The sequence below is a fragment of the Lontra canadensis genome, unplaced genomic scaffold (genome assembly GCF_010015895.1).
Source record: "Lontra canadensis isolate GAN:19392208 unplaced genomic scaffold, GSC_riverotter_1.0 scaffold7, whole genome shotgun sequence".
Taxonomy (NCBI): domain Eukaryota; kingdom Metazoa; phylum Chordata; class Mammalia; order Carnivora; family Mustelidae; genus Lontra; species Lontra canadensis.
The window spans coordinates 6,620,056-6,645,549 of NW_022631001.1; the positions used below are offsets into that span (position 1 = coordinate 6,620,056).

At 44.1% G+C, this 25,494-nt stretch overlaps 1 protein-coding gene across 5 annotated transcripts in view; it reads right to left on the reverse strand.

Moving 5' to 3' along the window:
• PIWIL4 (piwi like RNA-mediated gene silencing 4) overlaps window positions 1–25,494 on the reverse strand; it is an 82,803-nt gene that overhangs the window by 22,115 nt on the left and 35,194 nt on the right. For 4 of the 5 annotated variants that reach the window (XM_032852777.1, XM_032852776.1, XM_032852774.1 and 1 more), the window contains exons 1-9: window positions 23,705–23,820; window positions 22,444–22,522; window positions 19,300–19,431; window positions 17,323–17,537; window positions 12,270–12,391; window positions 10,651–10,731; window positions 9,157–9,354; window positions 7,385–7,496; window positions 2,947–3,070 (exon numbers count right to left, since the gene is read on the reverse strand). In XM_032852777.1, the coding sequence (XP_032708668.1) occupies window positions 2,947–3,070; window positions 7,385–7,496; window positions 9,157–9,354; window positions 10,651–10,731; window positions 12,270–12,391; window positions 17,323–17,537; window positions 19,300–19,431; window positions 22,444–22,522; window positions 23,705–23,815 (1,174 nt within the window). In that variant the 5' untranslated portion in view covers window positions 23,816–23,820. Of the gene's footprint in view, window positions 1–2,946; window positions 3,071–7,384; window positions 7,497–9,156; window positions 9,355–10,650; window positions 10,732–12,269; window positions 12,392–17,322; window positions 17,538–19,299; window positions 19,432–22,443; window positions 22,523–23,704; window positions 23,821–25,494 lie in introns of those variants that run through there. The other variant, XM_032852779.1, reaches the window with a different exon arrangement.

Consider the following 25,494-nt stretch of genomic DNA (forward strand, 5'->3'; position numbering starts at 1 on the left):
TCTGGGAGTCTGCTTGAGACTCCCTTCCTCTCCCTTTGCCCCTCCCCCTGCTTGCTCTCTCTCTCTAAAATAAATTGATCTGTTTTTTAAAAAGCCAAAAAAATGAAGTAATTCGAATAGTATATATTGCCTAATTCAATATATCCAAAATGTTATCAATTCAACATGTGATCAACATTAAAAAAATTAACAAGTGATTTTCACTCTTTTCTCACACTAAGTCTTAGAAATCCAGTGTGTATTTTACACTCACAGCCTGTCTCTAGCTGGCCCCTCAGTTGCACTGGCCACATTGCCAGGGCTCAGTAACCCTATATGGCCAGTGGCTGCCAAATGGGACTGTGCAGATCCAGAGTATCAGAATGCCATTAAGAATGAGCAGCATCCCTCCCTTCGAGAATTATATCCTTACTGATGTTTCTAATTGTGAAATAAATATATACCCATTGTAACTGATAACAAAACGTAAAAGGTGGAAAGTCCTCCTTGCTTAGTCCCGCCCTGTTAATCAAATGAACATGATCAAAAGTGCTCATATTCTACTGTATGGTGAGAATTACCTTCTAGAACTCATGCAGAAGGAAAACAAAGGTCATTTTGGCACCACCCAAACAATGTACCTAAAGAAAATCAAAGTCCTATTGCTTCCCACACTAATGAAGCTCAAAAATGCTGGAGAGAAGCTTGGTTTAATATGATCCAGCAATTCCACTGCTAGGTATTTACCCCAAGAAAACGAAAACACCAATTCAAAAAGATACATGCACCCCTATGTTTACTGCAGTATTCTTTACAATAGCCAAGATATGGAAGCAGCGCAAGTGTCCATCAATAGACGAATGAATAAAGAGATGTGGGGTGCATATATATATACACACACACACACATATACACACATATATATACATGCGTGTACACAAACACACATACACATACACAATGGAATATTATCAGCCATAAAAAAGAATGAAATATTGCCATCTGTAACAATATGGATGGATCTAGACAGTAGAATGTCAAATGAATTAAGTCAGAATGAGAAAAACAACTAACATATGATTTCACTCATATGTAGAATTTAAGAAGTAAAACAAACAAAGAAAAAAAGAGACAAACAGAAGTACAGACTCCTAAATTAAAGAACAAACTGGTGGATGCCAGAGGGGAGTTGCGGGGGTGGGGGTGTGAGCGAGGTGAAGGGGACTAAGAGCCCACCCATCGGGATGAGCACTAAGGAATGTACAGAATTGTTGAACCACCATATTGTACACCTGAAACTAATATAACACTGAACAGTAACTGTACTGGAATTAAAAAGATAAATAAATTTTTAAAAAGAATATTCAGGCACAGGGGACAGCTAATGCAAAGGCAGTGAGGTAAGAGTAGACGTGGTGTTACCATTGGTAAACTAGTCCTGGATTAGAAAACTTTGACCTTGAGAGTTTATCTCTTATTAAGTTACTAGCAGCTCTAGAGTCTCTCCCGAATAAAGTAATGTGGACTGGTTCTTTGACTACTCCCTTTTAGCTCATTCTAATTAGATAACACCACTGTAAAGGTTTCTGGTTCTGGTTTCAGTTAACTCCCTTGAATCCTCTCGCTCATTCTGGGATGAGAAGGATCATAAAAAGAAATTAAGATCTGAAGTTGAACAGGTAAAAGTTTAAATCCTAAATTCTGAGGTGCCTGGGTGGCTTAGGCTGTTACCGTCTACCTTCAGCTCAGGTCGTGATGTGGTAGTCCAGGGTTCAAGCCCCACATCAGGCTCCCTGCTCAGCAGGGAGTCGGCTTCTCCCTCTCCCTCTGCCCCTCCTCCCATTCAGGTCTCTCTCTCCTGCTCACTCTCCCTCTCCTTTTGCCTCTCCCCCTGCTCCTTCTCTCTCTCCCACTCCCTCTCTCTTTCAAATAAATAAATAAAATCTTATTAAAAATCTTAAATTCTGCCTAGTAAAAGACATGGGACTAAGAGCAAGCTGCAAGCTTCGGCTCCCTTGACTATTAAATGGGGGCAATAAGAATTATACTTAAATCATAGGGATTTTCATAAAGATTACGTGGAAGTTAAACAGAATAGTGTGTCTCAAAGTAATAATAATAATTGGGGAAGTAAGAAACTTTGGGAGCTGAAGGATAGGTCTATGACCTTGATGGTAATGATGGTTTTTTAAGTGTACAGTTACCTCAAACTCATCCACTTGTATTCATTAAATATGTACAGCTTTTACTTCATTTTTTTCTTTACTAAGTTCGCTCCACACCCAGTGTGGAGCCCAACATGGGGCTCAAACTCACAACCCCAAGAACATGACCTGAGCCAATATCAAGTCGCTTCACCCTGAATGAGCCATTCATGCGCCCCTATAGAGCTTTCATCATGTCAATCATTACCTCAACTAAGCAGTCTAAAGTACATAAATAAAAAAGTAAAGACTGCACATAAAAAAAGAGAGGCTGGGGCCTGCATGGCTCAGTGGGTTAAAGCCTCTGTCTTCGGCTCAGGTCATGATCCCAGGGTCTTAGGATGGAGCCCCGCATCAGGCTCTCTGCTCTGCAGGGAGCCTGCTTCCTCCTCTCTCTCTGCCTGCTTCTCTGCCTATTTGTGATCTCTCTGTCAAATAAATAAATAAAATCTTAAAAAAAAAAAAAAGAGAGAGAGAGAGAGGCTTAGTTTCAGGAAAATCTCTGGGGGCCTATTTTATGTCAAAGTAACAAAGGGAATACATGAGCTAAGGAAAACATACAACTCTTCCTATGCCAAGCAATTCCCAAAGCGCTCTCTCTTTTCCCACTTTGTCCACAACAGATGGCTTCATGGGCCCACCCTGTGCAGGTCAGATGAACGCTCCGGTCCCCGAGAGCTGGGGAAGGTCCCGCCCTCCGCCGAGTATGTCCGGAGCCTGGGATCACGAGCCTGATGGACAGACAATAAAGCATAAACGTTACCTGTTAGAAAGCAGAGCTCAGGGATCAGGTGGGCCACCCGGGCCTCAGTGCTGTCATTTCTCTTGCTTTTCAGCAGACTCACAAGCACTGGCTGGTTTAGGTCGGATAAAGTAATATCATATTGCTACAGAGTGCGAGATGAAGGAGGGAAAAGTTACTATGAAACACGGGAAAATGAGCGTCCTCACTTAAAACCAACAAGCTCATCCCAAAATGAACAGATGAGCAAATCTTTTTAATAAAGAAACCAAAAAATCCCCACCAATCTTTATGGTTCCCCACTCATTTCTTATTTCCTGCCGAGGACTCATCTTTCCTTTCTCAGGGTCTGTTTTATGATTTTAATTATTAGCCTCTATAATGCAACATTTTTTAAAAAGAAAAAAAAGAAAAGATTTGTTCATTGCTTCATCCGGAGTCCAAACCGTCTCCAGCCACCTCGCACATCAAAGGCCCCCCTGGAGCTGAGTCAGGGTCGGTGTTTCCACCACTGATGACCAACAAGGCTGCTCCGTGCATAACCAGTGCGCTCACTCGGAAAACATCTACACACAGATTGGAGGCAACAGTTACATACGTCAGACTCCAGAGATCCCCCAAAAGCAGGACAGTCCCTGATTTCCAGGACTGCCTGACGTTACTAAGGAAGCAGCTCTAAAGTCTGATGAATGGAAATCTGATCCCTGGTTCGTTGTCTTCATTGAACTGGGACACTGAGGAAGTTCTCACCTTTCCTCAGGTACGAAACGGGGTGGGGGGAGCAGTTGCTCAGAGGCATCTGCCGTAAACCACCAGCACGCTGTCTGGTTTATGAGTCCTCGGCAATGGCCCATCCCTATCCCTCCCCCTTTCCCTGCCTAAGCTGGAATTTCAAACATTCTCACCTTGCCAAAAGTTCATTTCCTTTGCAACGGCAAAGGTCCCAATTAACACTCGTTTCCAGTATAGCTCACTCAACACTAATGACAGAACAACTGGAATTATAATTTACAAAATGTCTGGGCACTGTGTGATGCTGACATCAATAATTATAATTAAGGAAGTGAGAAACGAGAGTTTCTCTATTCAATAAGGACTTCTGGTCATTAAAATGAAAAACAGTTTGGGAAATTGCAGTTTGAAGGGCTGATTGTCACTAATGCTCCAGCTAAAAAGCTTGAGGAAGTCTTCGTAGAAGGAGAATTTTTATTTGTGATGTCTTTAATTCAGTACACAGCTCATGTTTGTGATGTGCCAGGAGCTGCTGTGGACACAAGGAAGAGAGGCACAGCCCCTACCTTACACCCAACCACACATCGACAAAGCAAAGAAGATGAGAAGCACCAATAAGGATATGCTAAGCCCTTGCATTTTTCCTCATTTAATCTTAATGACACACCTACGAGTCAGACACTATCACCATCCCCTCCACAGATGAGGAAACCTACAAGAAATTAAACAATTTTCCCAAGGTCCCATAACTGGAAATTAGCACAGCCAGCATTTATCCCATAAGATTTGGGGATCTCTGTGTGTTACACCATTTAGTACTGGGTGCCTGGGGAGGAAGGTGGGGGTGGGGTATGGTGGTGGCAGTGAAACAATTTAAGGCTGATAAGGCTTCATGAAGGAGGCAGAATCCAACAGAACACCTTGAAGAAAATATAGGAGTACAGGGAGTCCCAGGTAGCAAAGCTGAGACATGTTTCAGGAAGAGGATATTGTATTTATCTGTGACATGGCCAAGAATTCTGCCCCTTAAGCTGTGGCATAGAGTAAACCTTACTCTCTCCCTTACCCTAATTGTCTTAGCATTTGAAAATGCTTTTCATGAGATAAAACAGGGAAATATAAAGGCTAATAACAAGAAGACCACTGTGAGAGCTGGTTACATAGTAATTTAGTGTTCCTTCCCTGAGACAGAGAGGAAAACATTCTAGAATTGGCACAATTCCTTTCTTTTTCTCCCTAATTACAATAAATATGCAGCAAACCACAACTCATTACAAAGAAAGTGAGAGGGATTTTACCACGATTCCCTTCTCAGAATGTCACAGATCCTAAAAATACCTCTGTTCAAGGAACACATTTACTCAGGCAAGAAAAAACCCAAATGTTCAACAAACTTGGTGTTTAATAAACAAACACTTATGGAGCATATCATGCACAAGATGCTTTGGTAAGCACTACTCATCTCGGGTTAGCCAAACACCATCCCTGTTCTACAAGGAAGACATTCTAGAAGCAATGTGTGTTGGGTGGAACAAATACTCAGAGAACGGCTAGCTCTCCTGTGACTGTGACAGGAAGCAGGGTCAGAGAGGGCTTCACTGATGAGGTGACAGCTGACTTCGAAGCTAGGGTTTTAGCTAGTGTTGAAGGGGAAAGGCGCAGCGTGGATTTGTGCAGACGTCTAGCGAACATGAGCAAAGGCTGAGAAATGCTTAGCAGCAGTGAGTGGATGGGGGGACAGCAGCATGGGGTGCCTGGTGGCAAGGTGGGGAGACGTGAAGCTGAAAGATGAGAGGAGATGAAAGTGTGTGATGCTAGAGAGGAAGAAGGGGAGGCTGGGAAAAGAGGGGCAGGGTCTCCTCCACATGTCCCGAGCTCGCCACATGCAGGTACCAGGCTGAGAGGTCTGCAGACACGCTTACCTCACTCAGTGCTCATGCCGCACCGTGAAGGTAGATCAATGGCTCCCCTTTACATAGGACACTCCAAGTTCAGTGTTTTGCTCAAGGTCACGGGGCGAAGCCGGGACTACCTCACTCCACAGTTAATGCTCTTAACCACCTTCCTGGGCAGTATTTCAGGAGGATCTCTCTGGTGGCAGTGAGGATGGTGGGTCAGAGTGAAGATTGCTGGGGCAGGGACACCATAAAGGGGTGACCCAAATCCCCCAGATGGGAATCTGTGAGGTGTCCTACATTCCCGCAGGGGTAACAGGGCTGGGGTGGGGGGCTGGGTTCCAGGGAGAATCCAAGTGCAGAGGGAGAAGGGTTCATGTCAGTCACGAGTGAATGAGCAGATGAGGATAAGAAGAGGAAGGCAGCAAGGGGCTGAATTCCCAAGGAGAAGTGGGAATGGGGAAGACACGCATTCAGCACGCATGATGCTATTCTGAGATCCCTGTGGGTCATCCATGCAAATGTGGTCTGAAACTGAAGATGAGTCTGTAATTTAAGAATGAGGGCAAGGAAAAAGTAGTCCATTTGCAAGGTCTCAAGAAGATCAGATTCCTCAGGAGGGAGCTACGGTGAGTAACAGCATTTAACATGTGGGGAAAAGGAAGGGGAAACAGCTAAGGAGGCTGAGACAAGAACAAAATCTGGTGGAGAGGGGTGAGCCCCCCCAGTCAAGGAAGGGAGCAGCTCCAGCCAGGGGGAAGGGCTCACTGGTGTCAAGGGCCACCAAAAGCCCTTCAGAATAAGAACGGCAGCTGAATTTGACCTTCAGAGAGCTATTTCCATAGCAGCAGAGCAGATGCCAGACTACCGAGGTTTCGGGGAGGAAGAACAGAAGAGGTGCTTACAGCGAGCGAAGATGACTTTCTAAAGGAATTGGCTAAAGAGGAAAAAAAAAAAACAAAAAAAAAAAAAAACCTTTGCTTAAAGGTGTAGAAAGGAAGAGTTCTTGCTATGTGTTTGTTCTTGTTTCCGAAAACATCTGTGAGATTTTGGAGACTGAAGTATGATTATACGTCAAAGAGAAGGAGCCTCTGGAAGGAACTGTGGATGGAAGGTGGGACCGAGGTCATGGAGATGGCGCTGAATCCAGCTCCTGAGGGAGTCGACTCCATCAGCAAAGGTCAGCGTACCTGCTCTGTGCAAGGTGCTGGGCTAGCCCTGGGTATCCGGAAATAAAGAGCTCCAAGTTCAGGAGGGAAAAGAGACGGTTCACATCCTGCCTGTGATAATATGATGCCACCAAATGCAGGAAGGGAACCCTGGGGAGAGCGCCAGGAGGTCCCCTAAGAGCGGACAGCTGAGCCAAGGAGGGAAGCGTGGTCAGTGACTTGCCGGCTGCGAAGGGAAATAACTGACAGAAGGAACCTCAAACAAACGGGAAACACAACGGAACATACTAAGGAAGCGAAGTGGTAAGAGAGGAGGCTCAGGAAAGGGAGCGGCCAGATCATAAGGGGCACTGCCGGGGAGCTCAGATCCAGCGCCTGAGGCACTAGAGAGCCACAGAAATATTTTAAGCAGGGAAGTGATATTATCAGCTATGCTTTGAAGGGAAATGCCCCAGGCTACAGGAGGAAGGGCAACAGGAGACAGGAGGAGGGTCTGAGCCAAGCCAGGGAAGGTGGGGACGGAGGGGAAGGGACAAGTCGAAGAATGGTGTCAGAAACAGACTTAGCCTGACGGTTGGGGAGACTTGTTTGATTCGGAAAGGACTAGGGAGACTTCTCTGAGCTAAGAGGAAAGGAGATGAGGGTAGAGTAAAAAAGTCCAACCTGTTTATAGTAATCCACGTAGGTGACCTCAGTGCCGTCCTTCTTCCGAAAGGTGTGTGTGGGCTTCACCGACCAGTCGATGTCATCGATGCGATAGGTTTTGTTATTGTACCTAGGAAATGCAAGGAATCTTTCAACGTTTTCCCCAAATCATGCAAGACAAAGTGGCTGTTTCACTACAGTTATAATTCAAAGTATTAGACTCCTAACTTTCAGAAATTACAATAGTAATACACGAATAGTCTTTTTTTTCCCCCTAATGATCAGCTTTTATCTGAGAATAGCATTCATTAACTCTTCAGAATACAGGAAAACCTCCACATTTCAACAAAACTGGTGAGAAAGTCATTAGACCACAATATTTCTCACTGAGAGACACTCTAACTTCACTATAAATTATTCCTATAAGTTCAAAGGCTGAAGCATTGCTCAAAACTTTCCTATCAGCTTCTGGTGTCATTCAATTTTTTAGCTCCCAGATAGCTGTTCTGATAAAAAGCACCCAAACAGGGGGCAGGCTGGGTTGCTCAATCGGGTAAGGGTCCACCTCTTGATCTCAGCTCAGGTCATGATCTCAGGGTCCTGGGATCGAGCCCCGCTTCAGGATCTGCACTCAGTGGAGAGTCTGCTTGGGGATTCTCTCTCTCCATCTCCCTTTCCCCCACCCTGTCCCACTTCAGCTATTTCTCTCTTAAATGAATAAATCAATCTAGAAAGGAAGAAAGAAAAGAAAAGGAATGAAAAGAAAGAAAAGAAAGACACCCAAAAAAGGCTGATGAACCATGCAACCCGAGTATCCCACTTAATCTCCCATCTAGGCCTGACTCTTAGTGGAACTGCCAAAGAGACTGATTAAAATCCTTCTAAGCTCTCTCTCCCCAGCAGCTCTGTGTGCTGCCCCAGCCCTGGGGCAGAAACCTCCTTGTCAGGTTTCTCTTGGGCTCTTGGTACTTTGCAAGGTTACTTTGGAGCAGTGTGATACACTAATTCGCAATGATCATGACAGGAGGCTAGAAGGACAGAAGGCTAATTCAACCAGTCCCACCTCCCAGCTGTATAACCCAGAAAATCAACATTAAGTGGCAATTCCAAGCCAGATTAGGAGAAGGCTAGCACGTCCTCTAAAAGAATGATCTGCGGACTAGCAGCAGTACACGGTGACTTTCTGGTACTCAGGAAGTAACCTAATTTGTGTTTAATTCAGTTCAATTTGCACTGTGGGCAAATTATACATAGAAGAGTCTAGGGACTGGAAAGGTCTCAGCCTTAAAGATCTCATACTCTCCCAGATAAGAGGGGCCGTGGACCTAATATTCTCTCCTGTGATGTGATAAAACAAAATAAAATGGCTATGAAGAGCCGGCTGTGAGCAGTGTGCCACCGGCACAGCACTGGGGAGGGAACGGAGTATTTTAACTGAGTGGCCAGATGAAGGCTGCAGAAAAGCAGTACTGTTGGAGCTGCGTTTTGTCAAGGAGAAAGTCAAAATTCGGGGTTGAAAATCCAGGCAGAGCAACTGAAGCAGCCAAATGCAAACTACTGGGGGTGGGGGAGGGGCGCAGCAAGGGGTAATGCAGGACCCTGTCCTATGGCAGAGGCTCCCCGGAATGCCACTCCAGGATATCCGAACCCCAGTCAACCCAGCACGGCCACATCTAAACAGGTGGGTAAACCGAACAGATCTCAGGACACAGCCCTGATGCTATTCCTGTTCCCAGAAGGCAGAAAGAATGCATTCCCTAGGGAAAAGCTTTTTAAACGCAGGCTTTTACCTTGTGAGGACAATGAGCCCAAGCAGCTGTTTTTCACACATCTGGGTAAAGCAGGACATACCAGTTTCCTGGCAGATACCAGACATGAATTCTAGAACAGTCTCATTCCGGAGTACTTTATAACTCACGTCAGCAGTAAACAGGAGCTTGCTTTCAAACTGTGACACAGAAATAGCAAACCCAGGCCAAAGGGACAACCTTCAAGTAAATAAATATTGAAAAATACGTATTTGAAATGTCATATCATGAAACAATCACCGTTTTTAAGTGCTGATTTTACATTCCAACTTTCTAGATTTTATGAAACTACTTTCCTTCAGTCTGATTCCTTCTAGTTGCTGATTAAAACATTAGTTATTTCTAGCTGGAGTGCCTTTGAACATACATTTATGAGAATTACATGCCCACAGAGCAGGAGGAATTTACCTTGGCACTACTGACATTTTGGACCGGATCTGTTCTATCCCAGAATGAAAACCTCTGGGTTCAGAAAAGCGCACAGACTCGATGGCGTAGACAGTGTCGAGACCTCACGAGAGTAAGCAATCATCTAGATGGTATCATGTACAAGGTCACAAGGGACACTGTAGCAGAGGCTACGGCTCCCGTCCACATTTAGGGCTATCACGGACCGAAGTCCTGCTTAAGGAAAACTTAACAGAAATGACATGAAAGAAAGAGCAAATATTTTTTTAAGAACTGCTTCAGTTTATTTTGTGGACTTCCTTCACGGTGCTCCTGAGCCAGCCTTCAGGACAAACATATGTCCTGTGCCAACTCCAGCTCACAAGAGCTTCTTGTCCACGGCAGGGGACAAGTGACAAGGACGGACAGGATGCTTCACACAGACCACTGTGCCACACTGACTTACCATACGGAAACCCCACCATGTCCCCACGACCTGGCACAAGGCGAAACAGCCTGCCCCCTTGTTTTCTACCTTTCCCACTCCTTCCTGCGTTTACATATCTGTCTTTGGGTTACCAACTGCCTCTCTATCTTTAGCTTGACCGCATATCTGGGAGAGCTAACAACCCGTTCTAGACACAGCTGATGACCTAACCTGAAACACCTACTTCCCATTTAGAGCGGAAATTCCAGTTTCATGTAGCTGACTTGTTTGTCTGACCTCTGCTTACCCAATGTCAACTACCCTGGCTGTGCTAACTTCCTGTCGGCAAGAAAACAGCTTCAACTACATGGTGTGACACCATCCGGCTTACTCTGCCTTCATTATTACTTGTCACACGCAGAAAACGCAGTTTCTGAATTCCTTCTAGGATTGATGATAATGATCTAGCACGCTAATAGAAGAAAACAGGCTGCTAGCTTCACACTTTCTCCATTCTATAAAAAACTTGAAAATTTAAAAAATCCTTATTTTTCATAACACAGAGTCTCTCACAGGAGGGCATAATGTGTCATATTGCATCGTAAATTACGTTCTTCACATTATAACAATTTCAGAGTAACAGAAAATATAAATAAACGTACTTGTGCTGGGGAATTTCCACGGGCTCAGAAGGCTTATAGAAGTTCCGTCCAATTTGGTACAAGGCCAACTTTTTTAAGATCCTGCAAGTATACATTTTTTTTTAAATCTCTGGTCAACATCAGTTAGTAACAGTACAATTCTAAGTTTGTCCCCACGCTGAATATATGATAAAAATATGTCAGAACTGTAGAACTCTCATTCTGGCACTGGAGGGTTTAGATGCTAAATATACCTATGAGTGTATATATAAGAACTATGACTTCTTTCTATTTGAGAATGATAACTGAAATTATTTTTGTCTATTTCCACTTAACTGCAATGATAAATATGTGGTCACAATATGACTGTGATTGTAACATTCTGGTTAGCATGGAGGGGATAAGTCAAGCCATGTTTGAAGGTTTTCTGGCCTCTTCCCTGTTTTGAGATGGGAGGCTGTTTTTTTTGTCGGTTTTTTTTTTAAGATTTTATTTATTTGACAGAGAGATCACAAGCAGGCAGAGAGGCAGGCAGAGAGAGGAGGGGAAGCAGGCTCCCTGCTGAGCAGAGAGCCGGATGCAGGGCTCGATCTCAGGACTCTGAGGCAGAGGCTTAACCCACTGAGCCACCCAGGCGCCCCTGGGAGGCTGTTTCTAATGAGGCTACATAGCATTGCTGCCCCTTCAGCAACTAAGCCTGGCCACCTCTGGAACAGGACACGTCACCGATCTGAGGCTGCCCATTGCATGGGGGAAGTGTAAGCGTTTCAAGTCAGGAAACAGAGGTTACAACTGCAGGATTTGGGCTATGAAATGTCATGGAGCCTCAGCCTCCAACACTGAATACCATCCAAAGCTATTTAGCAAGATGTCTGACTAGAATTAAGAAAGAACGTATCTGGGGGTGGGGATGGATTCCTTTTGTGTATCCCACGCAGCAAAACCCAAATTCTTCTGTCCAGAGGCTGTTATTAAGCAAAGCGCTGGCGCCGAAGCTTTTTGAACATATCACCTTGTTGGTCCAACCAGGAGCATGGAAAATACTGGTTTACAAGTCTCTGTGTTCCCACTTGTCATCCAGGAAACGTGCTAAAAATGAGAATTTCAGGCCCCACTCTTGAAATTCTCTTTACCAGGTCAAGTGAGGGGCCAAGAAATCCACATTTCATGGAGATCCATCCAACAACCCCTGAGATGACCCCCGAGAGGCAAGTGATCCTCACATCACTTAGAAGGGCACTGGACAGTGATGTCACAACCCTCCTTCTGCCCCAGGGGTTCACATGGCAGGGGGCTGAGGGGCAGCGGGTGGTGTTGGAGAATAACAAATCTTTCATGACAAACCCAGACATCCCTGATTTTTCAGCCTGGGTGGGAGGGCAGGAGAGAGTACAGAAAAAGAAGGGAGAGAAAAGGCAGCCCCACCCCACCCTACCCCACTCCAGCCCTGCCACCACTGAGACCCCACAACCCTTGAGCTCTTTGTCCCAACTCAGAGAGCTCTGGATGATGAGGCGGCAGCCAGTGAGAGGCTGTGAGGGACTGCGGGGCCCATCACCACACAGCTACACGAAAGCACGAGACTTGTATCGAACGGTGTCGTTAGCCTCAACTAAAAAGTGCTGTGGGAGGCACCTCACTTTCTGAAGATGATGCTGAAGACCTGGGTGCACACGGGGGAACTTGCCGGCAGCTCCCCTGTCAGAGTGATAGTCATCTTTACAGTGTTGCCTCTCGAAGTTTCACTGGACAGTTCGGTGACCTGGGAAAAGATGTACTTAATGTGCACGCTAGATCACCCTCAAGTGTGAGGAATCAGAGACAACACAGCGGTCACAATTTAATATGTATTAACAAACAGAGCTGCAGGGGTTAGCCTGTAATAATCTAATCACACTGCACTTGCAGGGTTTTCTATCTTGCTAATCCTAGAAAAGCAACACTTCTCACTCCTTTCTTTTTTTTTAAGGATTTTATTTATTAATTTGAGAGAGGGAGAGAGCGAGCACAAGCATGGGGAACTGCAGGCAGAGGCAGAGAGAGAGGGAGCTGCTCCCTGCTGAGCAGGGAGCCCCACCCAGGGCTGGATTCAAGAACTCCGGGATCACTACCTGAGCCCAAGGCAGTCGCTTACTTAATCGACTGAGCCACCCAGGCATCCCTCTCCTAACTTGTCTCTCTCTTTTTTTTTTTTTTTTTTTAAGATTTTACTTATTTATTTGACAGAGAGATCACGAGTAGGCAGAGAGGCAGAGAGAGGGGAAAAGCAGGCTCCCTGCTGAGCAGAGAGCCCCATGCAGGGCTCGATCCCTGAGACCATGACCTGAGCCGAAGGCAGAGGCTTAACCCACTGAGCCACCCAGGCGCCCCACCTCTCTAACTTCTTAATGGAGAATCAAAATCAGACTTAGGATACAGAGACTTGATCCAAAGATAAAGTGTTTCTTGACCTCATTTAGCTGATAAAAGTTATAGGCATTGTCCCATGAAAACTGCACATATGTATATACCACAACAATGTACCCATTTTCAGATGGTTCACTGACACCCAGAAGCCTATTAGTGGACTGTCCAGCCCACCCTGGGTTCACGGATTCCAGAGGCCTCTCAAAAGTTTATTCATAAACAGAAAAGCAGAGGGGCACTCAAGTGGCTCAGTTGGTTCAGCAACTGACTCTCGATTTTGACTCAGGTCATGATCCCAGGGTCCTGGGAAGAAGCCCTGAGTCAGACTCCACGCTCAGTGGGGAGTCCGCTTGAGGAATCTTTCACCTCTCCCTCTGCCCTTCCCCACAACTTGCACACGGGGGCACGTTCTCTCTCCGTGTGTCACGTAAATAAAATAAATCCTTTAAAAAAAAAAAAAAAGCAGAAAAGAAAGGTAAGGAAAGGGAATTTGTAAGAGGGCAAGTAAACATGGAGAAGAAATCAGCAGACATTAAAACACACAGGGAATCTACTAACTTTTGAAAGGTCTAGAGAAATTTGCATGTTTCTTATAATCAGAAACAATGTTCTAACAATAGAACAATTGCATGAACAGGTTTCTATACCAGTTACCCAACGAAATATGAAGTTTGCCAGACCAGACAGGACTTGGTACAGGCTTTTGGAATAAAAGAGTGATCAAATCAGACAATAAAAATCAATGACCAAGGACTTTTCAGGAAGGTAAGGAATCAGAAGAGGCCAGTACATTAGCCAGTATTTTATCCCTACTTTCTGTAGCTACAGTGTACTCATAATCGCTTTCAGGCTGAACCAGAAATGTAGGGCAGGAATGGCTCATTGCATGGACACAGACAGACGGGTCCTTCCACCGGGGGGTGAGTATTCCACTAAGGTGATTTCTTACTCAACTTGTGAGAAGTCAGAGGTGGAGAGCTGTAGGAAGAGCTTATCAACACCTGGGAGAAGTCTAGCAGGCAAAAGAGGTGAGATGCTTTCAAACCGCTGTGGGGATTTCAGGACAAAGGCTACAGACAACAAAGGACATTGGGCTGAGGGGCTGGCGGGCAGGTGGCAGCAGAGGACCCCCCTCACACTGCCCTCCAGGAACTGCATTCCTAAGAGCCATCTAAGCAAACTCTCTGCGCTCCCTGCACCTTCCCCGCCAGACGCCAACTGCTCTTGGGTTCCTGTGTTTGTTCTTGCCCACAACCCCCAAGCTTCCCATCCCAGACTGTGTCTTAGTGTGCTTTCACTTCTCAACCCAGCAGCCACCTCATGGTCATCTGGTTGGCAGGACTTAGCACTTCTACACCAACAATGTCTTTCGTCTGTTTCCGCTGCTCCAGTTGCTTACCACAGGGCTTAGGAGGACATGACTGGGAATTGGACAAACCCACGTCCTCTGCCTCTTGCAGCTCCCCGTGTGACACAGAGCAAGCCACTTCAATTCCTTAAGACCTTTCCCCATCTCTAAAATAGGAGGAAGTCTCGCCTAAGTCCCAGTGTTGTGAAGATTAAATGGGATAATTCACTGATCTCATCTTTATCCCACAGCACATGCACGCAGGAAGGTTAAATGAATTGTCCCTTGGTTCAAGCCCCTTTGACTCCTGCCCAGATGACTCCAGTGGCTCTTTATTAATCTTTCCATTTTCCCCTGTCAACCGTCCAGCAGGATGTGATCAGAGTAAATGTAATCTAGCAGAGATCTCATGGAAGCACTCTCTCTGAGGCTTCAGTGCTCCATGGAGGACGGTCCCTATCCCCCAGCAGGACATTTAAGATTCTCCCTACCTTTGGAGCCACAACTTCATTCCTTCCTAGCTAAACCTGAACAATCAGAAGTTTCTAAAATATGCCCCCTACCCCAGCCTTCTATCACTGTGCCTTTGCTCCTCCCTGTCCTCTTGTCTGGGGATCCCTCCTCTCCCCGTCATCCCCTTCACTGACCCAAATCCCACCCCAGGAGCCAGTATCAGCTCCCACTGAAGTATCCTGCTGGTCAGGGTCTTGCCTTTAGTCAAGCTCTGTATGAAGACCTTGGATGAGATACTTAACCTCTAAGGCTGGAGGGGTGTTGAGAGGATTAAGTGAGAGCCTGGAAGAGTAGGGACTCGAGAAATATAATCTTGTACAATATTCGTTTGTAAATAACCTCGCACTGTATTTGGTCGTCAGTAACTTTCCTACTGAGCAGAAAGGATTTGACACAAGCCGTGTTTTATCTGTCATTGCTCCCTCAATGATGCCAGCACCTTGAAATCACACCGCAGGCTCTCTGTAAGGGCAGAATGAATGCTAGGAGTGGCAGCTAGATGTGACCAGTGAAAGCAGGCCACATGGTGGCCACAGATACACAGATGGGGTCTGCAAGACAGTGGAAGGCCAGGAAGCAGCCGACTAGGACTTCTAGAACCGCACTCTGGGGGGCAGTGATGAATGCATGAGTGCAGGGTCTCTCTCAACAAAAACACGGATCCTACAAAGTGTGCAGAGGACGGACGGGAGTGCAGGATTAAGCCCGAGTCACTGTGAAGACCAGAATAAAAAGGTGAGCACAGTAACATGTTTGTTGTGACACTATTTCTATTATTTCTATCTCACCATCACTGGGTAGGCAGGCCATAGGGTGATAAGATATAAGACAATACTTTTTTGTTGAAACCTGGGAAATAAAGTCAACAACCCTGATTTGTCTCACAACTTTTTTTTTTTTTTTAAGATTTATTTATTTATTTGAGAGAGAGCGAGCGAGAACGCACAGAAAAAGAGGCAGGTTCTCTGCTGAGCAGGAGCTCGATCCAGGCACTCTGGGATCATGACCTGAGCCGAAGGCAGACACTTAACTCATTGAGCCACCCAAGTGACCATGATCTAACCATGTTTTTACACTCTCTTTACTCACCTGCCTCTTCATTAGATACCATCCCTAAGGTGCATACTGCATGCTCATTTTGAATGAGAAACAAATAATATGTTTATTCTGAGCATCTGTAGAGCAAAATTTCTCCATTTTGGTTAGGTACAATCGAAGAAAGCTGGACCACTCATGGTGTGTGGGGGGTGCGTATAATATTAACATGTTTAATTCACTGTTACTGCAGATGTATCAACAAGAACAAGATAATCCTTAATGATAACAATACACTCTAAATACAGCATTTAAGTACGAGAGACACCATACTAGCATGCTATCAATGTCTGGTCATAGGACAAAACCCTGAAGGATCAATAAGGACTTAGGACGAATTAAAATGTTTCTAAATTTACAGATCCAGATTTTCCAAGCCTCTAAATTTTAAGCCTATGGTATGATTTTTTAATTCCATATCCAGAGAAAATAATCACTCAAGCAGCTCGTATAAATCTTAGACTCTCATAAAAAGATAAAGGCCCCAAGAGTGCTCAGAAATGCATTTCTTGAGGAAATTCGCAGAGATTTATATGGAGTCTAGAAATTTAAATTTATGACTTGGTATACCATCCTCTCCAAAATGTTGAACTAAAGGATTAAGGTTTCTCAGGGATAGAAACATAAAGTTTTAATTTGATGCTCTACTTTAATTTTTTATAAAGACACTGATTCTTTTTTCTTTATAGTAATTAAAAACTGTGTTAGAACATATATGATAAAAGCATCAAAAACAGTATATTTTAGGACTGAAAATGCTGAACGTACAAAAACATGGATAAAGGAATATGAATCATGCGACCGCCATATCCAGTGATCACACCATTAAAAAAATCCTTAAAATTGATATCAATAACTCATACTTCATATGATGAAAGAAATGACAGCTTTCAAATTAGAGATTGATATAAAGTTATTTAGGCACACAGGTACAACTGTGCAGGAGCAAAAGAACAAATTTAAGGCTCTGAAGCCATAGGCTAAATGGTGTTTGTTGAAGTCTTGCCTATTTGGGGAAAAGTTTAAAAAGGAGGCCTATTTCAGGGACACTTTGCAAAAAAAAAAAAAAAAAAAATCACAGTAGTTAAAAAGGCAGTGTTTGTAATACAGCTCTTATTTTTTAAATGCCACATCATCAGCTTCTTAATTAAGAAAGCAATTACTGATGAGATCTTAATTAGGAAGTCTTTTTGCTCTCAGGCATCTCAGGACAGAGTAAAGGAGTGAGACACTCATTCCAACTGTAATGACAATTGACTAACCTCTTAACTATACTCGGGTGAGTGTAAGTATATACATGTGTGTAGGTGTAAAAAGTAACCATACTGTACCTTTGCTTCCAGCTTTTGTGAGAGGAAAAGGATGGTGCCATCAAATGCTTTTGCTTTGTTGGAAAGTGCCTTATGACTGTAAAGCAAAGCAATTCTCAGCCTTCTAGATTCTATATCTGGAACATAGGCCACATGATACTGGTAGAGCTGCCAGTCCAGGGGCAGATCTAAACTAAAGAGATTTGTGACCAGTTTCACAGGTACTCCACTGGAACCTGAGAAGAGAAATAAAAAACTTTCTTTTTCACCAAAATAAAATCACACCTTGATAATATTAATCACACCATTTAAGATTGATTGTGTGATCATGTGAAAAGCAGGCCTCATAAGAACCTAAGAGAAGATACTGACATTCTTGTCATAGGATTTCTTCCAGAGCCTGCCTTCCAGCTCTGCGTCTGTGCAACGCAAATTGGCTCAAGCAGTATTTTCAGATGCTGCTCTGAAATTATGCTGCTCTTAGATTATAAAGACACTGTCCAGTTCTTACCATGAGCACAACCCCCAACCCCTTGGAAATCGAGACAATCAAAAGTTACCCATCCTTCTGACAATTCTGAAATAGTTCAGTCAGGGAAAAGCAGAAGGCCCTCAGAGATTGAGGGGAGAACAGAGGAAGGAAAGAAATTACACATCTTTTATGCATGAAAACAGACAAGGCCTCTGGGCTTCTTTTCTGCAGACATGGGTAAGCTTCCAGAAATTCCAGCCCCTACAGAATTTTTTATTCACCTCTTCAAAGTGTATCAGACAAATTCAGAGATGGCCTCATTATGGTTGTTGTTCAGTGCTCAAGATGGCATCAGATCCCTCTAGGACGGAATCTAGGAGGGCACAAGGGAGGTACTTCTGATTTCTCCTTGTAGGGAATCATCCAGTGTTTGTCTTATGGAAAGGAATTCTATTAGATGGGCACTATTTTGCTTCCTTTCATGAAGGAAGTGGAAACATGAGCCCCCAAGGTGGTAAAGAAAAAGAGCATCATATGTGTGTTGGTATTTCCTCAGTTTCTATGTATGGTAGATATCTGTTAGGAGCAAGTGATTCTTGTGCTATTTTAATTACAGAAAAGCTTTCTTTTGTTCTCCTATATCCTGGGACAAGGAGGAGTCATCCTAGAATGTCAGATCTGGCAAGACCCTTGGATATTACCTACACCAGTGTTTGTACACTGTAATTATGACCCATTAGAGTTAAAGTTATGACAACATATGACATGACCCAACACATTTTATGAAATGACTAGAATGCAACAGAATTGACCAGAGTGCCTTGTACATAGTAAGGGCAAGCATTCTTTCATGAAACTTGGCTCCCATTTTTTGTGGTAGTGTGTGTATGCTAGATAACAATGTATCTACTCCTTAATTTTTTGCATGGTTGTAAAAAGCTTGAAGAAAACTGATCTGCATCAGGGAGTCTTTCCCAACTTTTGGGAGGGTGTCACAAAGCCTTTCAAGAATCTAATGAAAACACCTAACTTCCTGAAGATGCACAGGCCCATAATTCTGGGTGTAATTTCAGGGATGACTTTGAAAAATGGTTAAAAATTCCAAAAACTGACTAGATCCTTCTTTTTACAACTGAAGTCCAGAGACGTTATTGTTTCCCATAGGAAAACTGTTGGAAAAGAAACAGAGCCTATCCTTCAACCCCTACCCCAAGTGTAAGGAGAAAATCTTTTCAAAAAGTGACATGTTTAGGGGAAATATTCTTACTTCTATTAATAAAGGAAAGAATTAAGACTAAAACAACTAGTGTCTAAATAATGTTTTAAATATAACAGATAATATAATATAATAAAATATAAATATAAATATAAAATATAAATATATATATACATAAATATATATATAATATAAATATAAATGTCTTTTAAGTCAATATATAAACTTGTTTATTTTAGATCTAGAAATTAAAATTCCTTAGGCACGATTTGGTAACGTTTAAAAAGTAAGTAACACAGTTACTCCATACCTCTTTTGCAATCTCTCACATGGGCCAATTTCTCTCTGGTACAGACATTCAGATCCTTGAAGTCCCGTCTGATTTTCCCACCTCTTTCAGTGAAAGTACATACAGTATCACCGGAAGATACGACGTCTTGACCTAAAATGTGAAGAGAATGCCATGACATCTCATGTTTCATTCTAGTGATGTTGTTTACAACTACTATGTCAAAACTGAGTCTCTAACCGAAGCTCAGACTTTTGTGGCTTTAATGAAAACCGACCCACATTGCTGAAAATAACCGTGACTATGTAGAAGTCTTCAGCCTAAAACCTGAAAACCGTAAAGGAAGCGTCATATGTGTTGTTAGAAAGAACATACCACAAGTTAATTCTACCTCATAATGTTTAGGTCTAGTCTGATTCTCCTCTTTGTTAAGGAGAAAAAGGCCCATCCCCTATGCCCTCCTCCACACACAGCTATGGAGGGCAGCGTCTCTCCTTCAGCTCTTGCGTAACCCTCTGAACACTCACAGACAAAGACTGTCCACACCAACTTCTTTACAGATTGGGGCTGAATCTGTTACGTCTCTCAGTCACGAGAAAAGAACTCCAAGAACACTGCTGTCAGTTTTTATGCTAGTTCATTTCTTCAAAAATGAAAGCCAGCATTTCACCTTTCAGCAAAAGAGGTATGGAGGGCATGTTACTTACTGTTAGGTTCTGGCAAATATGAAAAGAAAACCTGTTTCCAAATGAACATTTTCTCTTTAAACAAGTACAGAGATGTTGTTTGTTGGGGTATGACGTGGCATAATGTGAAAGGAAGATAATGTGAAAATAGGAAAGTACAGAGTATTACTACAAAGCAAGTGTAGTAGTAGTATTACTATGAAGTAATAGTATGACCAATCTCTAGGACTCTGACTACCCTTTGATACAGCCACTGCAACCCCCTCAAATGACACTATCCCTGGCTCAAAACCACTGCTCATACCCTTTCTGTGGAGTCTGAGTCGCCCAGGAAAATCACATTTATTTAATTTTTAAAAATGTTTAAAAATTGGGGCGCCTGGGTGGCTCAGTGGGTTAAAGCCTCTGCCTCCAGCTCAGGTCATGATCCCAGGGCTCTGGGATCGAGCCCCACATCGGGCTCTCTGCTCAGCAGGGAGCCTGCTTCCTCCTCTCTCTCTGCCTAACTCTTTGCCTACTTGCAATCTCTATCTGTCAAATAAATAAATAAAATCTTTAAAATGTTTAAAAATTATTCTTACTAGATTATTCATATCACTCACTGCTCTTGATTTCAAAATGTTAGGTGGTTTATAAAAAATCAATCTACCATAAGATGGTAGTTACCAGAGGGTGCCTGGTGGCTCAGTTACTAAGCGTCTGCTTCCGGCTCAGGTCATGATCCCAGGATCCTGGGACCGAGCCCCACATTGGGCTCCCTGCTCAGAGGACAGCCTGCTTCTCCCTATCCCTCTGCCCCTCCTACTGCTCGTGCTCTCTCTAGCTGGCTCTTTCTCAAATAAATAAATAAAATCTTAAAAAAAGAGAGAGAGAGAGATGGTAGCTGCCAGGGGTTCGAGGGAGGACAGAATGGGGAGTTAATTTTTAATGAGTACCAGGTTTCAGTTTTGTAAGATAAAAAAGTCCTAAAGGGGCACCTGGGTGGCTCAGTGGGTTAAGCCACTACCTTTGGCTCAGGTCGTGATCTCAGGATCCTGGGATCAAGTCCCGCATTGGGCTCTCTGCTCAGCAGGGAGCCTGCTTCCCCCTCTCTCTCTGCCTGCCTTTCTGCCTACTTGTGATCTCTCTATGCCAAATAAATAAATAAAATCTAAAAAAAAAAAAAAGTCCTAGAGATGATGGTGGTGATGGCTGCACAATGATGTGAGTGTCCTTAATGCCAAAGGAGTATGCAACTGAAAATGGCTGAAATGCAAAATTTTACATTATGTATATTTTACCACAATTTTTAAAAATAATAAAATAAAAAATTCTATGTCTGAGCCTTGCTAGTCACAAGAATGTGCATCAGGCGTGGAAAGGAAGTCCCAAGAGCAGCTGGGCAGTGGATGTCATGACCTGATGCCCCCCAGGGCAGGTGTTCTGTGTGACCAAGTGCACTTCCTCGAGCTCAGAGCACAGAGGCTACTTGCGCGAGCTAGAAAATCCCTGGTGGAGAATAGACAGCCAAGCAGATGATGGTGGAGAGACTGATGATCCACAGGGTCTGGGAGACCCTAAGTGCTTAGAACTAACATCACTTAACTTCATAGTCCGAGCAAGGGAGACAGCTAACAGGTTTCAGCCGTGGCTACTGGGTGAATTATGTGTCCCCCAAATTTACGTGTTGAAGATCTAAACCCTTGTATCTCAGAATGTGACTGTATTTGAGACAGAGTCTTTAGTAAGGTAAATAAGCTAAAATAATGTCACTAGCATGAGCCCTAATGCAATATGACTGTGTCCTTATAAGAAGAGACAAAGTCACAAATACAGAGGGAAGACCATGTGAAGACACAGGGAGAAGACAGCCCTCTATGAGCCCTGGAGAGAGGCCTCAGAAGAAACCAACTCTGTGGACACCTTGATCTTGGACTTCCAGCCTTTAGAATTATGAAACCCCACACTTCTATCATTTAAGCCCCCAAGTCTACAGCACCTTGTCATAACAGCCCTAGCAAACCAGGGTACGGGGCATGCCAACCCACACCAGAATAGCGGCAACTTGCAGTAGCCAGTGGACAAGTACCCTGAGTCCCAGTCTGGATTTGCAGTGAAGACAGCTACCATCAAATGGTGGGAAAAAAGAGGAGACCATAGCAGCTGGGGTGGTAGGTGGTAGGCACAGACACTTCTATGTGATAAAGAACTTCTGAACATTTTTCGGAATTATTCAATGAACAGAAAAAACCAGAAGACTGGATTCTTGGCACCTGTGGATGCCCAAGTGCCAAGGAGTATCAGGAAATTCAGTGGTAGATTGTGTTTTGGGGTCCCAAAGAAACCAAACACACACAGGGGGTCCTCTGAGAAGAGGTAAATGGGATGCCAGAGAAGTGAGCGGGCTGCTGTAAAGCCTAGCAATCATTCCGGTTCCATTCAGATGGGATGGGATGGGATGGGTTGGGATGCAGTGGAGGGCAGATCAAGCTGCACTTACAACTCTGGGACATCCTGCTTGTTCCCACGAAGCTACTGGTAGAAGATGCTTCATTGTTGCCAGTATCAACAGATGTAGGCTAAAATGGGGGGTGGGGTGCAGAAAAGCTTGGTTAGATTTAAGATGTTAAGTCATAAACCAAAAGGTTATCACAAAATAAGAAGCGTATCATGTCCTAAGTCTTCAATAACTAATGTTAACAAATGTCAGCTAATGTAACTAATGTCCCTAAAATGCTATAGATGATGAGAAGAGACTGTTCATTCTAGAAAAAAAGGATAAGGACAAGCTATAGTTTTTCCCATTTATCAAACTTTAGTTTTGACTGTGAGCCAGATAGGAGGCATAAGGAGGCAGAGCTGTGATTCTCATGCCTAGGGAGCTCATCAGAGGGAAGGTGGCGGAGATGAACACGGACCTCATGCTTCCCACTGCCTCCAGGCGTGGGGCCTCTGATGTAAACACATTTAAAGCAAGAAAACAATTTGAGCCCAGAGGACCTGGGTCACCAGGTCAGGTGATGACTCTTTTGAATAAATGGGTCCCAAATTTGTTTATGAAATAGGCCAAGGGAACCATTGATATTTCCTCTTTTCACAGTAACTACTTCTGTTCACTCAAGAAGTATATGTTGGTGAGCTAAGAAACGCATGAAGTCAAGGGAAAACAATGACATGAAAGTAAAGGAACAACGAGCACACTTGAGAACTCCTGGTCTAAAAGACTGCTCCAAATACTGATAGGTCGGGGTAATATCCCTCAAAAGTTGCTGATTCGCCGGCCAATTTAATCTAATCTTGCCTAAATGTAACCAAGAGCCCTACCCACGCTGGTTGGTCAAGAAGCAGCGACTGAATCTAAACCACATCTGTGTCTGAGATTACTTATGCAGGCGTAGGAATTAGAAAGACAAATCATATTAGCTCATATGCCCTACAATGGTACAACAGTTTTTACCAAGAGATTTAAAACTGAGTTAAGTAATTAAACTCTCAGAAAGCAGAAGGAATGAGGCACTTGCCTCCAATCTTCAGTATTCTTCACCGGCCAAAAATATCTACATGACTATCTTACTGGGATAAGCACCCCACCCCCCGGGAAGGGAAAAATATGAGAAACTGGAAAGACCCGAAGTCCAGCGGGAAGAGATACCCCACTCCTTCCCAGCAGAGCTGAGGAGGTAAAAGCAGAGGAAGGCGGTGTGCATGAAGCCCACCGAGGAGGAGAGAGCGAGGCCCTGTCAGCCACGAGTCCTACACACCGATGGTGATGGCGACCGTGACCGTGATGGCGGGGCACAGGTGCGACCGGCTTCCGCGGCGCTGGGGCTGCGGGCCATGCCTCTGGCCCTCACGCGGGCGCGGCCACTCATGTTCCCCACGAGCGCAGGGGTACCCTCCAGGCAGCAAGTTCTCAAGAAGAGTATTTTCCCCTCCGAGTCCAGAGGACGAGGCTGTGACTCGAGGTGGCGGTCGCGGCGAGTCTCTGACTCCTAGGGCAGGAGACACGGCGGAGGCCCACGCGTGGGTGGAGGGGCGCGTACCGCCTGCCGCGACCCCTCCTGCTCCGGAGAGCACGTGACCGGGGGCGGGGCGGAGCCCCGACTTCCCTTGAGTCGCCATCCCCCACCCCCTCCAAATTTGGTATCTTCCAACACACTGGGTTTTGCCCATGTTATGTCTGTAAGGTTGCATCAGACTCACTTTACTCTGGTGGTCTTCTCTGCTCACTCGTGTGGCCAAGCAACTCTTCTGTGCGTAATAGCTACAGAGCTTTCCATTCTCTGAACTGCTACTTCTGTTGCTATTTTAAGAATTGGGTTTCTCGTGTTTTTCTTTTGATTTGCAAGAAATTTTATCCTTTTTTTTTTTTAACATTGTAAATATCTACTCCCAATCTATCCCCTGTTATTTTTTAACTAGGAAGTCCTTTATCTAACCCAAATCCTTAATTTTGGTGTAGTCAAACCTACATGGCTTGTACTTTGGGGGTCTTTTCAAAAGAACATTTACCTGGCCCTAAGTTTACAAGGACATTAGATGATATTTTATTTTATTGACTTTATAAATTTACTGTTCACATATTATCTTTTATCCTTCAGGAATATATATATATACTCAAGTTTAGAATATGTTTTCCTCTTCTCAGACAAGAAAAGATAGTTATGCGCCCCAGTAACGGTGTCCACACATGAAAAGGGCTGCTGGTAAGAACAGTGTGTTGACTGAGGCATTCAAATCATATTAGCACCTTCACAGGTATGGGCAAGGGTGAGGAATTCACTTCACAAGCCCCTACAGAGTGAAGCTCTTTAAAGATTGTATTTATTTATTTTATTTTAAAGAGAGAGAGAGCAGGGGGAAGGACAGAGGGAGGAGGGAGAAAATTTCAAGCTGGCTCCACAATGAGTGCAGAGCCTGACTCTGGGTTCAATCTCATAATCCTGAGATCATGACCTGAGCTGAAACTAAGATTTGGTCACTTAACTGAGCCACCCAGGTACCCCCAGAGTGAGGGTCTTTAAACCCTGTAGCAGTTTTTCAATAATTGTACAGATGCTCTGATTCTCTTCCTCTCAAAAGGCCAAGCCTAATTCCCTCCCATTAAGCATGGGATTCTCTTAGTGACTTTCTTCTAACAAATAGAATGTGACAGAGATGATGGTTGTGTCTTCTGTGAGTAGGTCATGGAAGACACACTGTAGCTTCCTCCTTGCTCTGTCTCTCTTAAATCACTTGCTCTGGGGGCTGTCAGCAGCCATAGCATGAGGACACTCAAGCAACCTTAGAAGGAGATTTATAGGGTGAGAAACCGGAGGCCTCATGTCAGCAACCAGCACAACTTGCCAGAAAAATGAATCTCATCAAACTTCTCGTCAGAAACCAAGCAAGCTAGAAGACAAAACAGTCACAGTTTCTGAAGTGTTCAAAGAAGAAAAACATCAACTCAGAATTCTAAAGCCAGCAAATATACCTTCAAAATGAGGGTGAAATAAAGGCTTTCTCAGAGAAACAGAATTCAGAGTCAGCGGATCTATACAATAAAAAATGT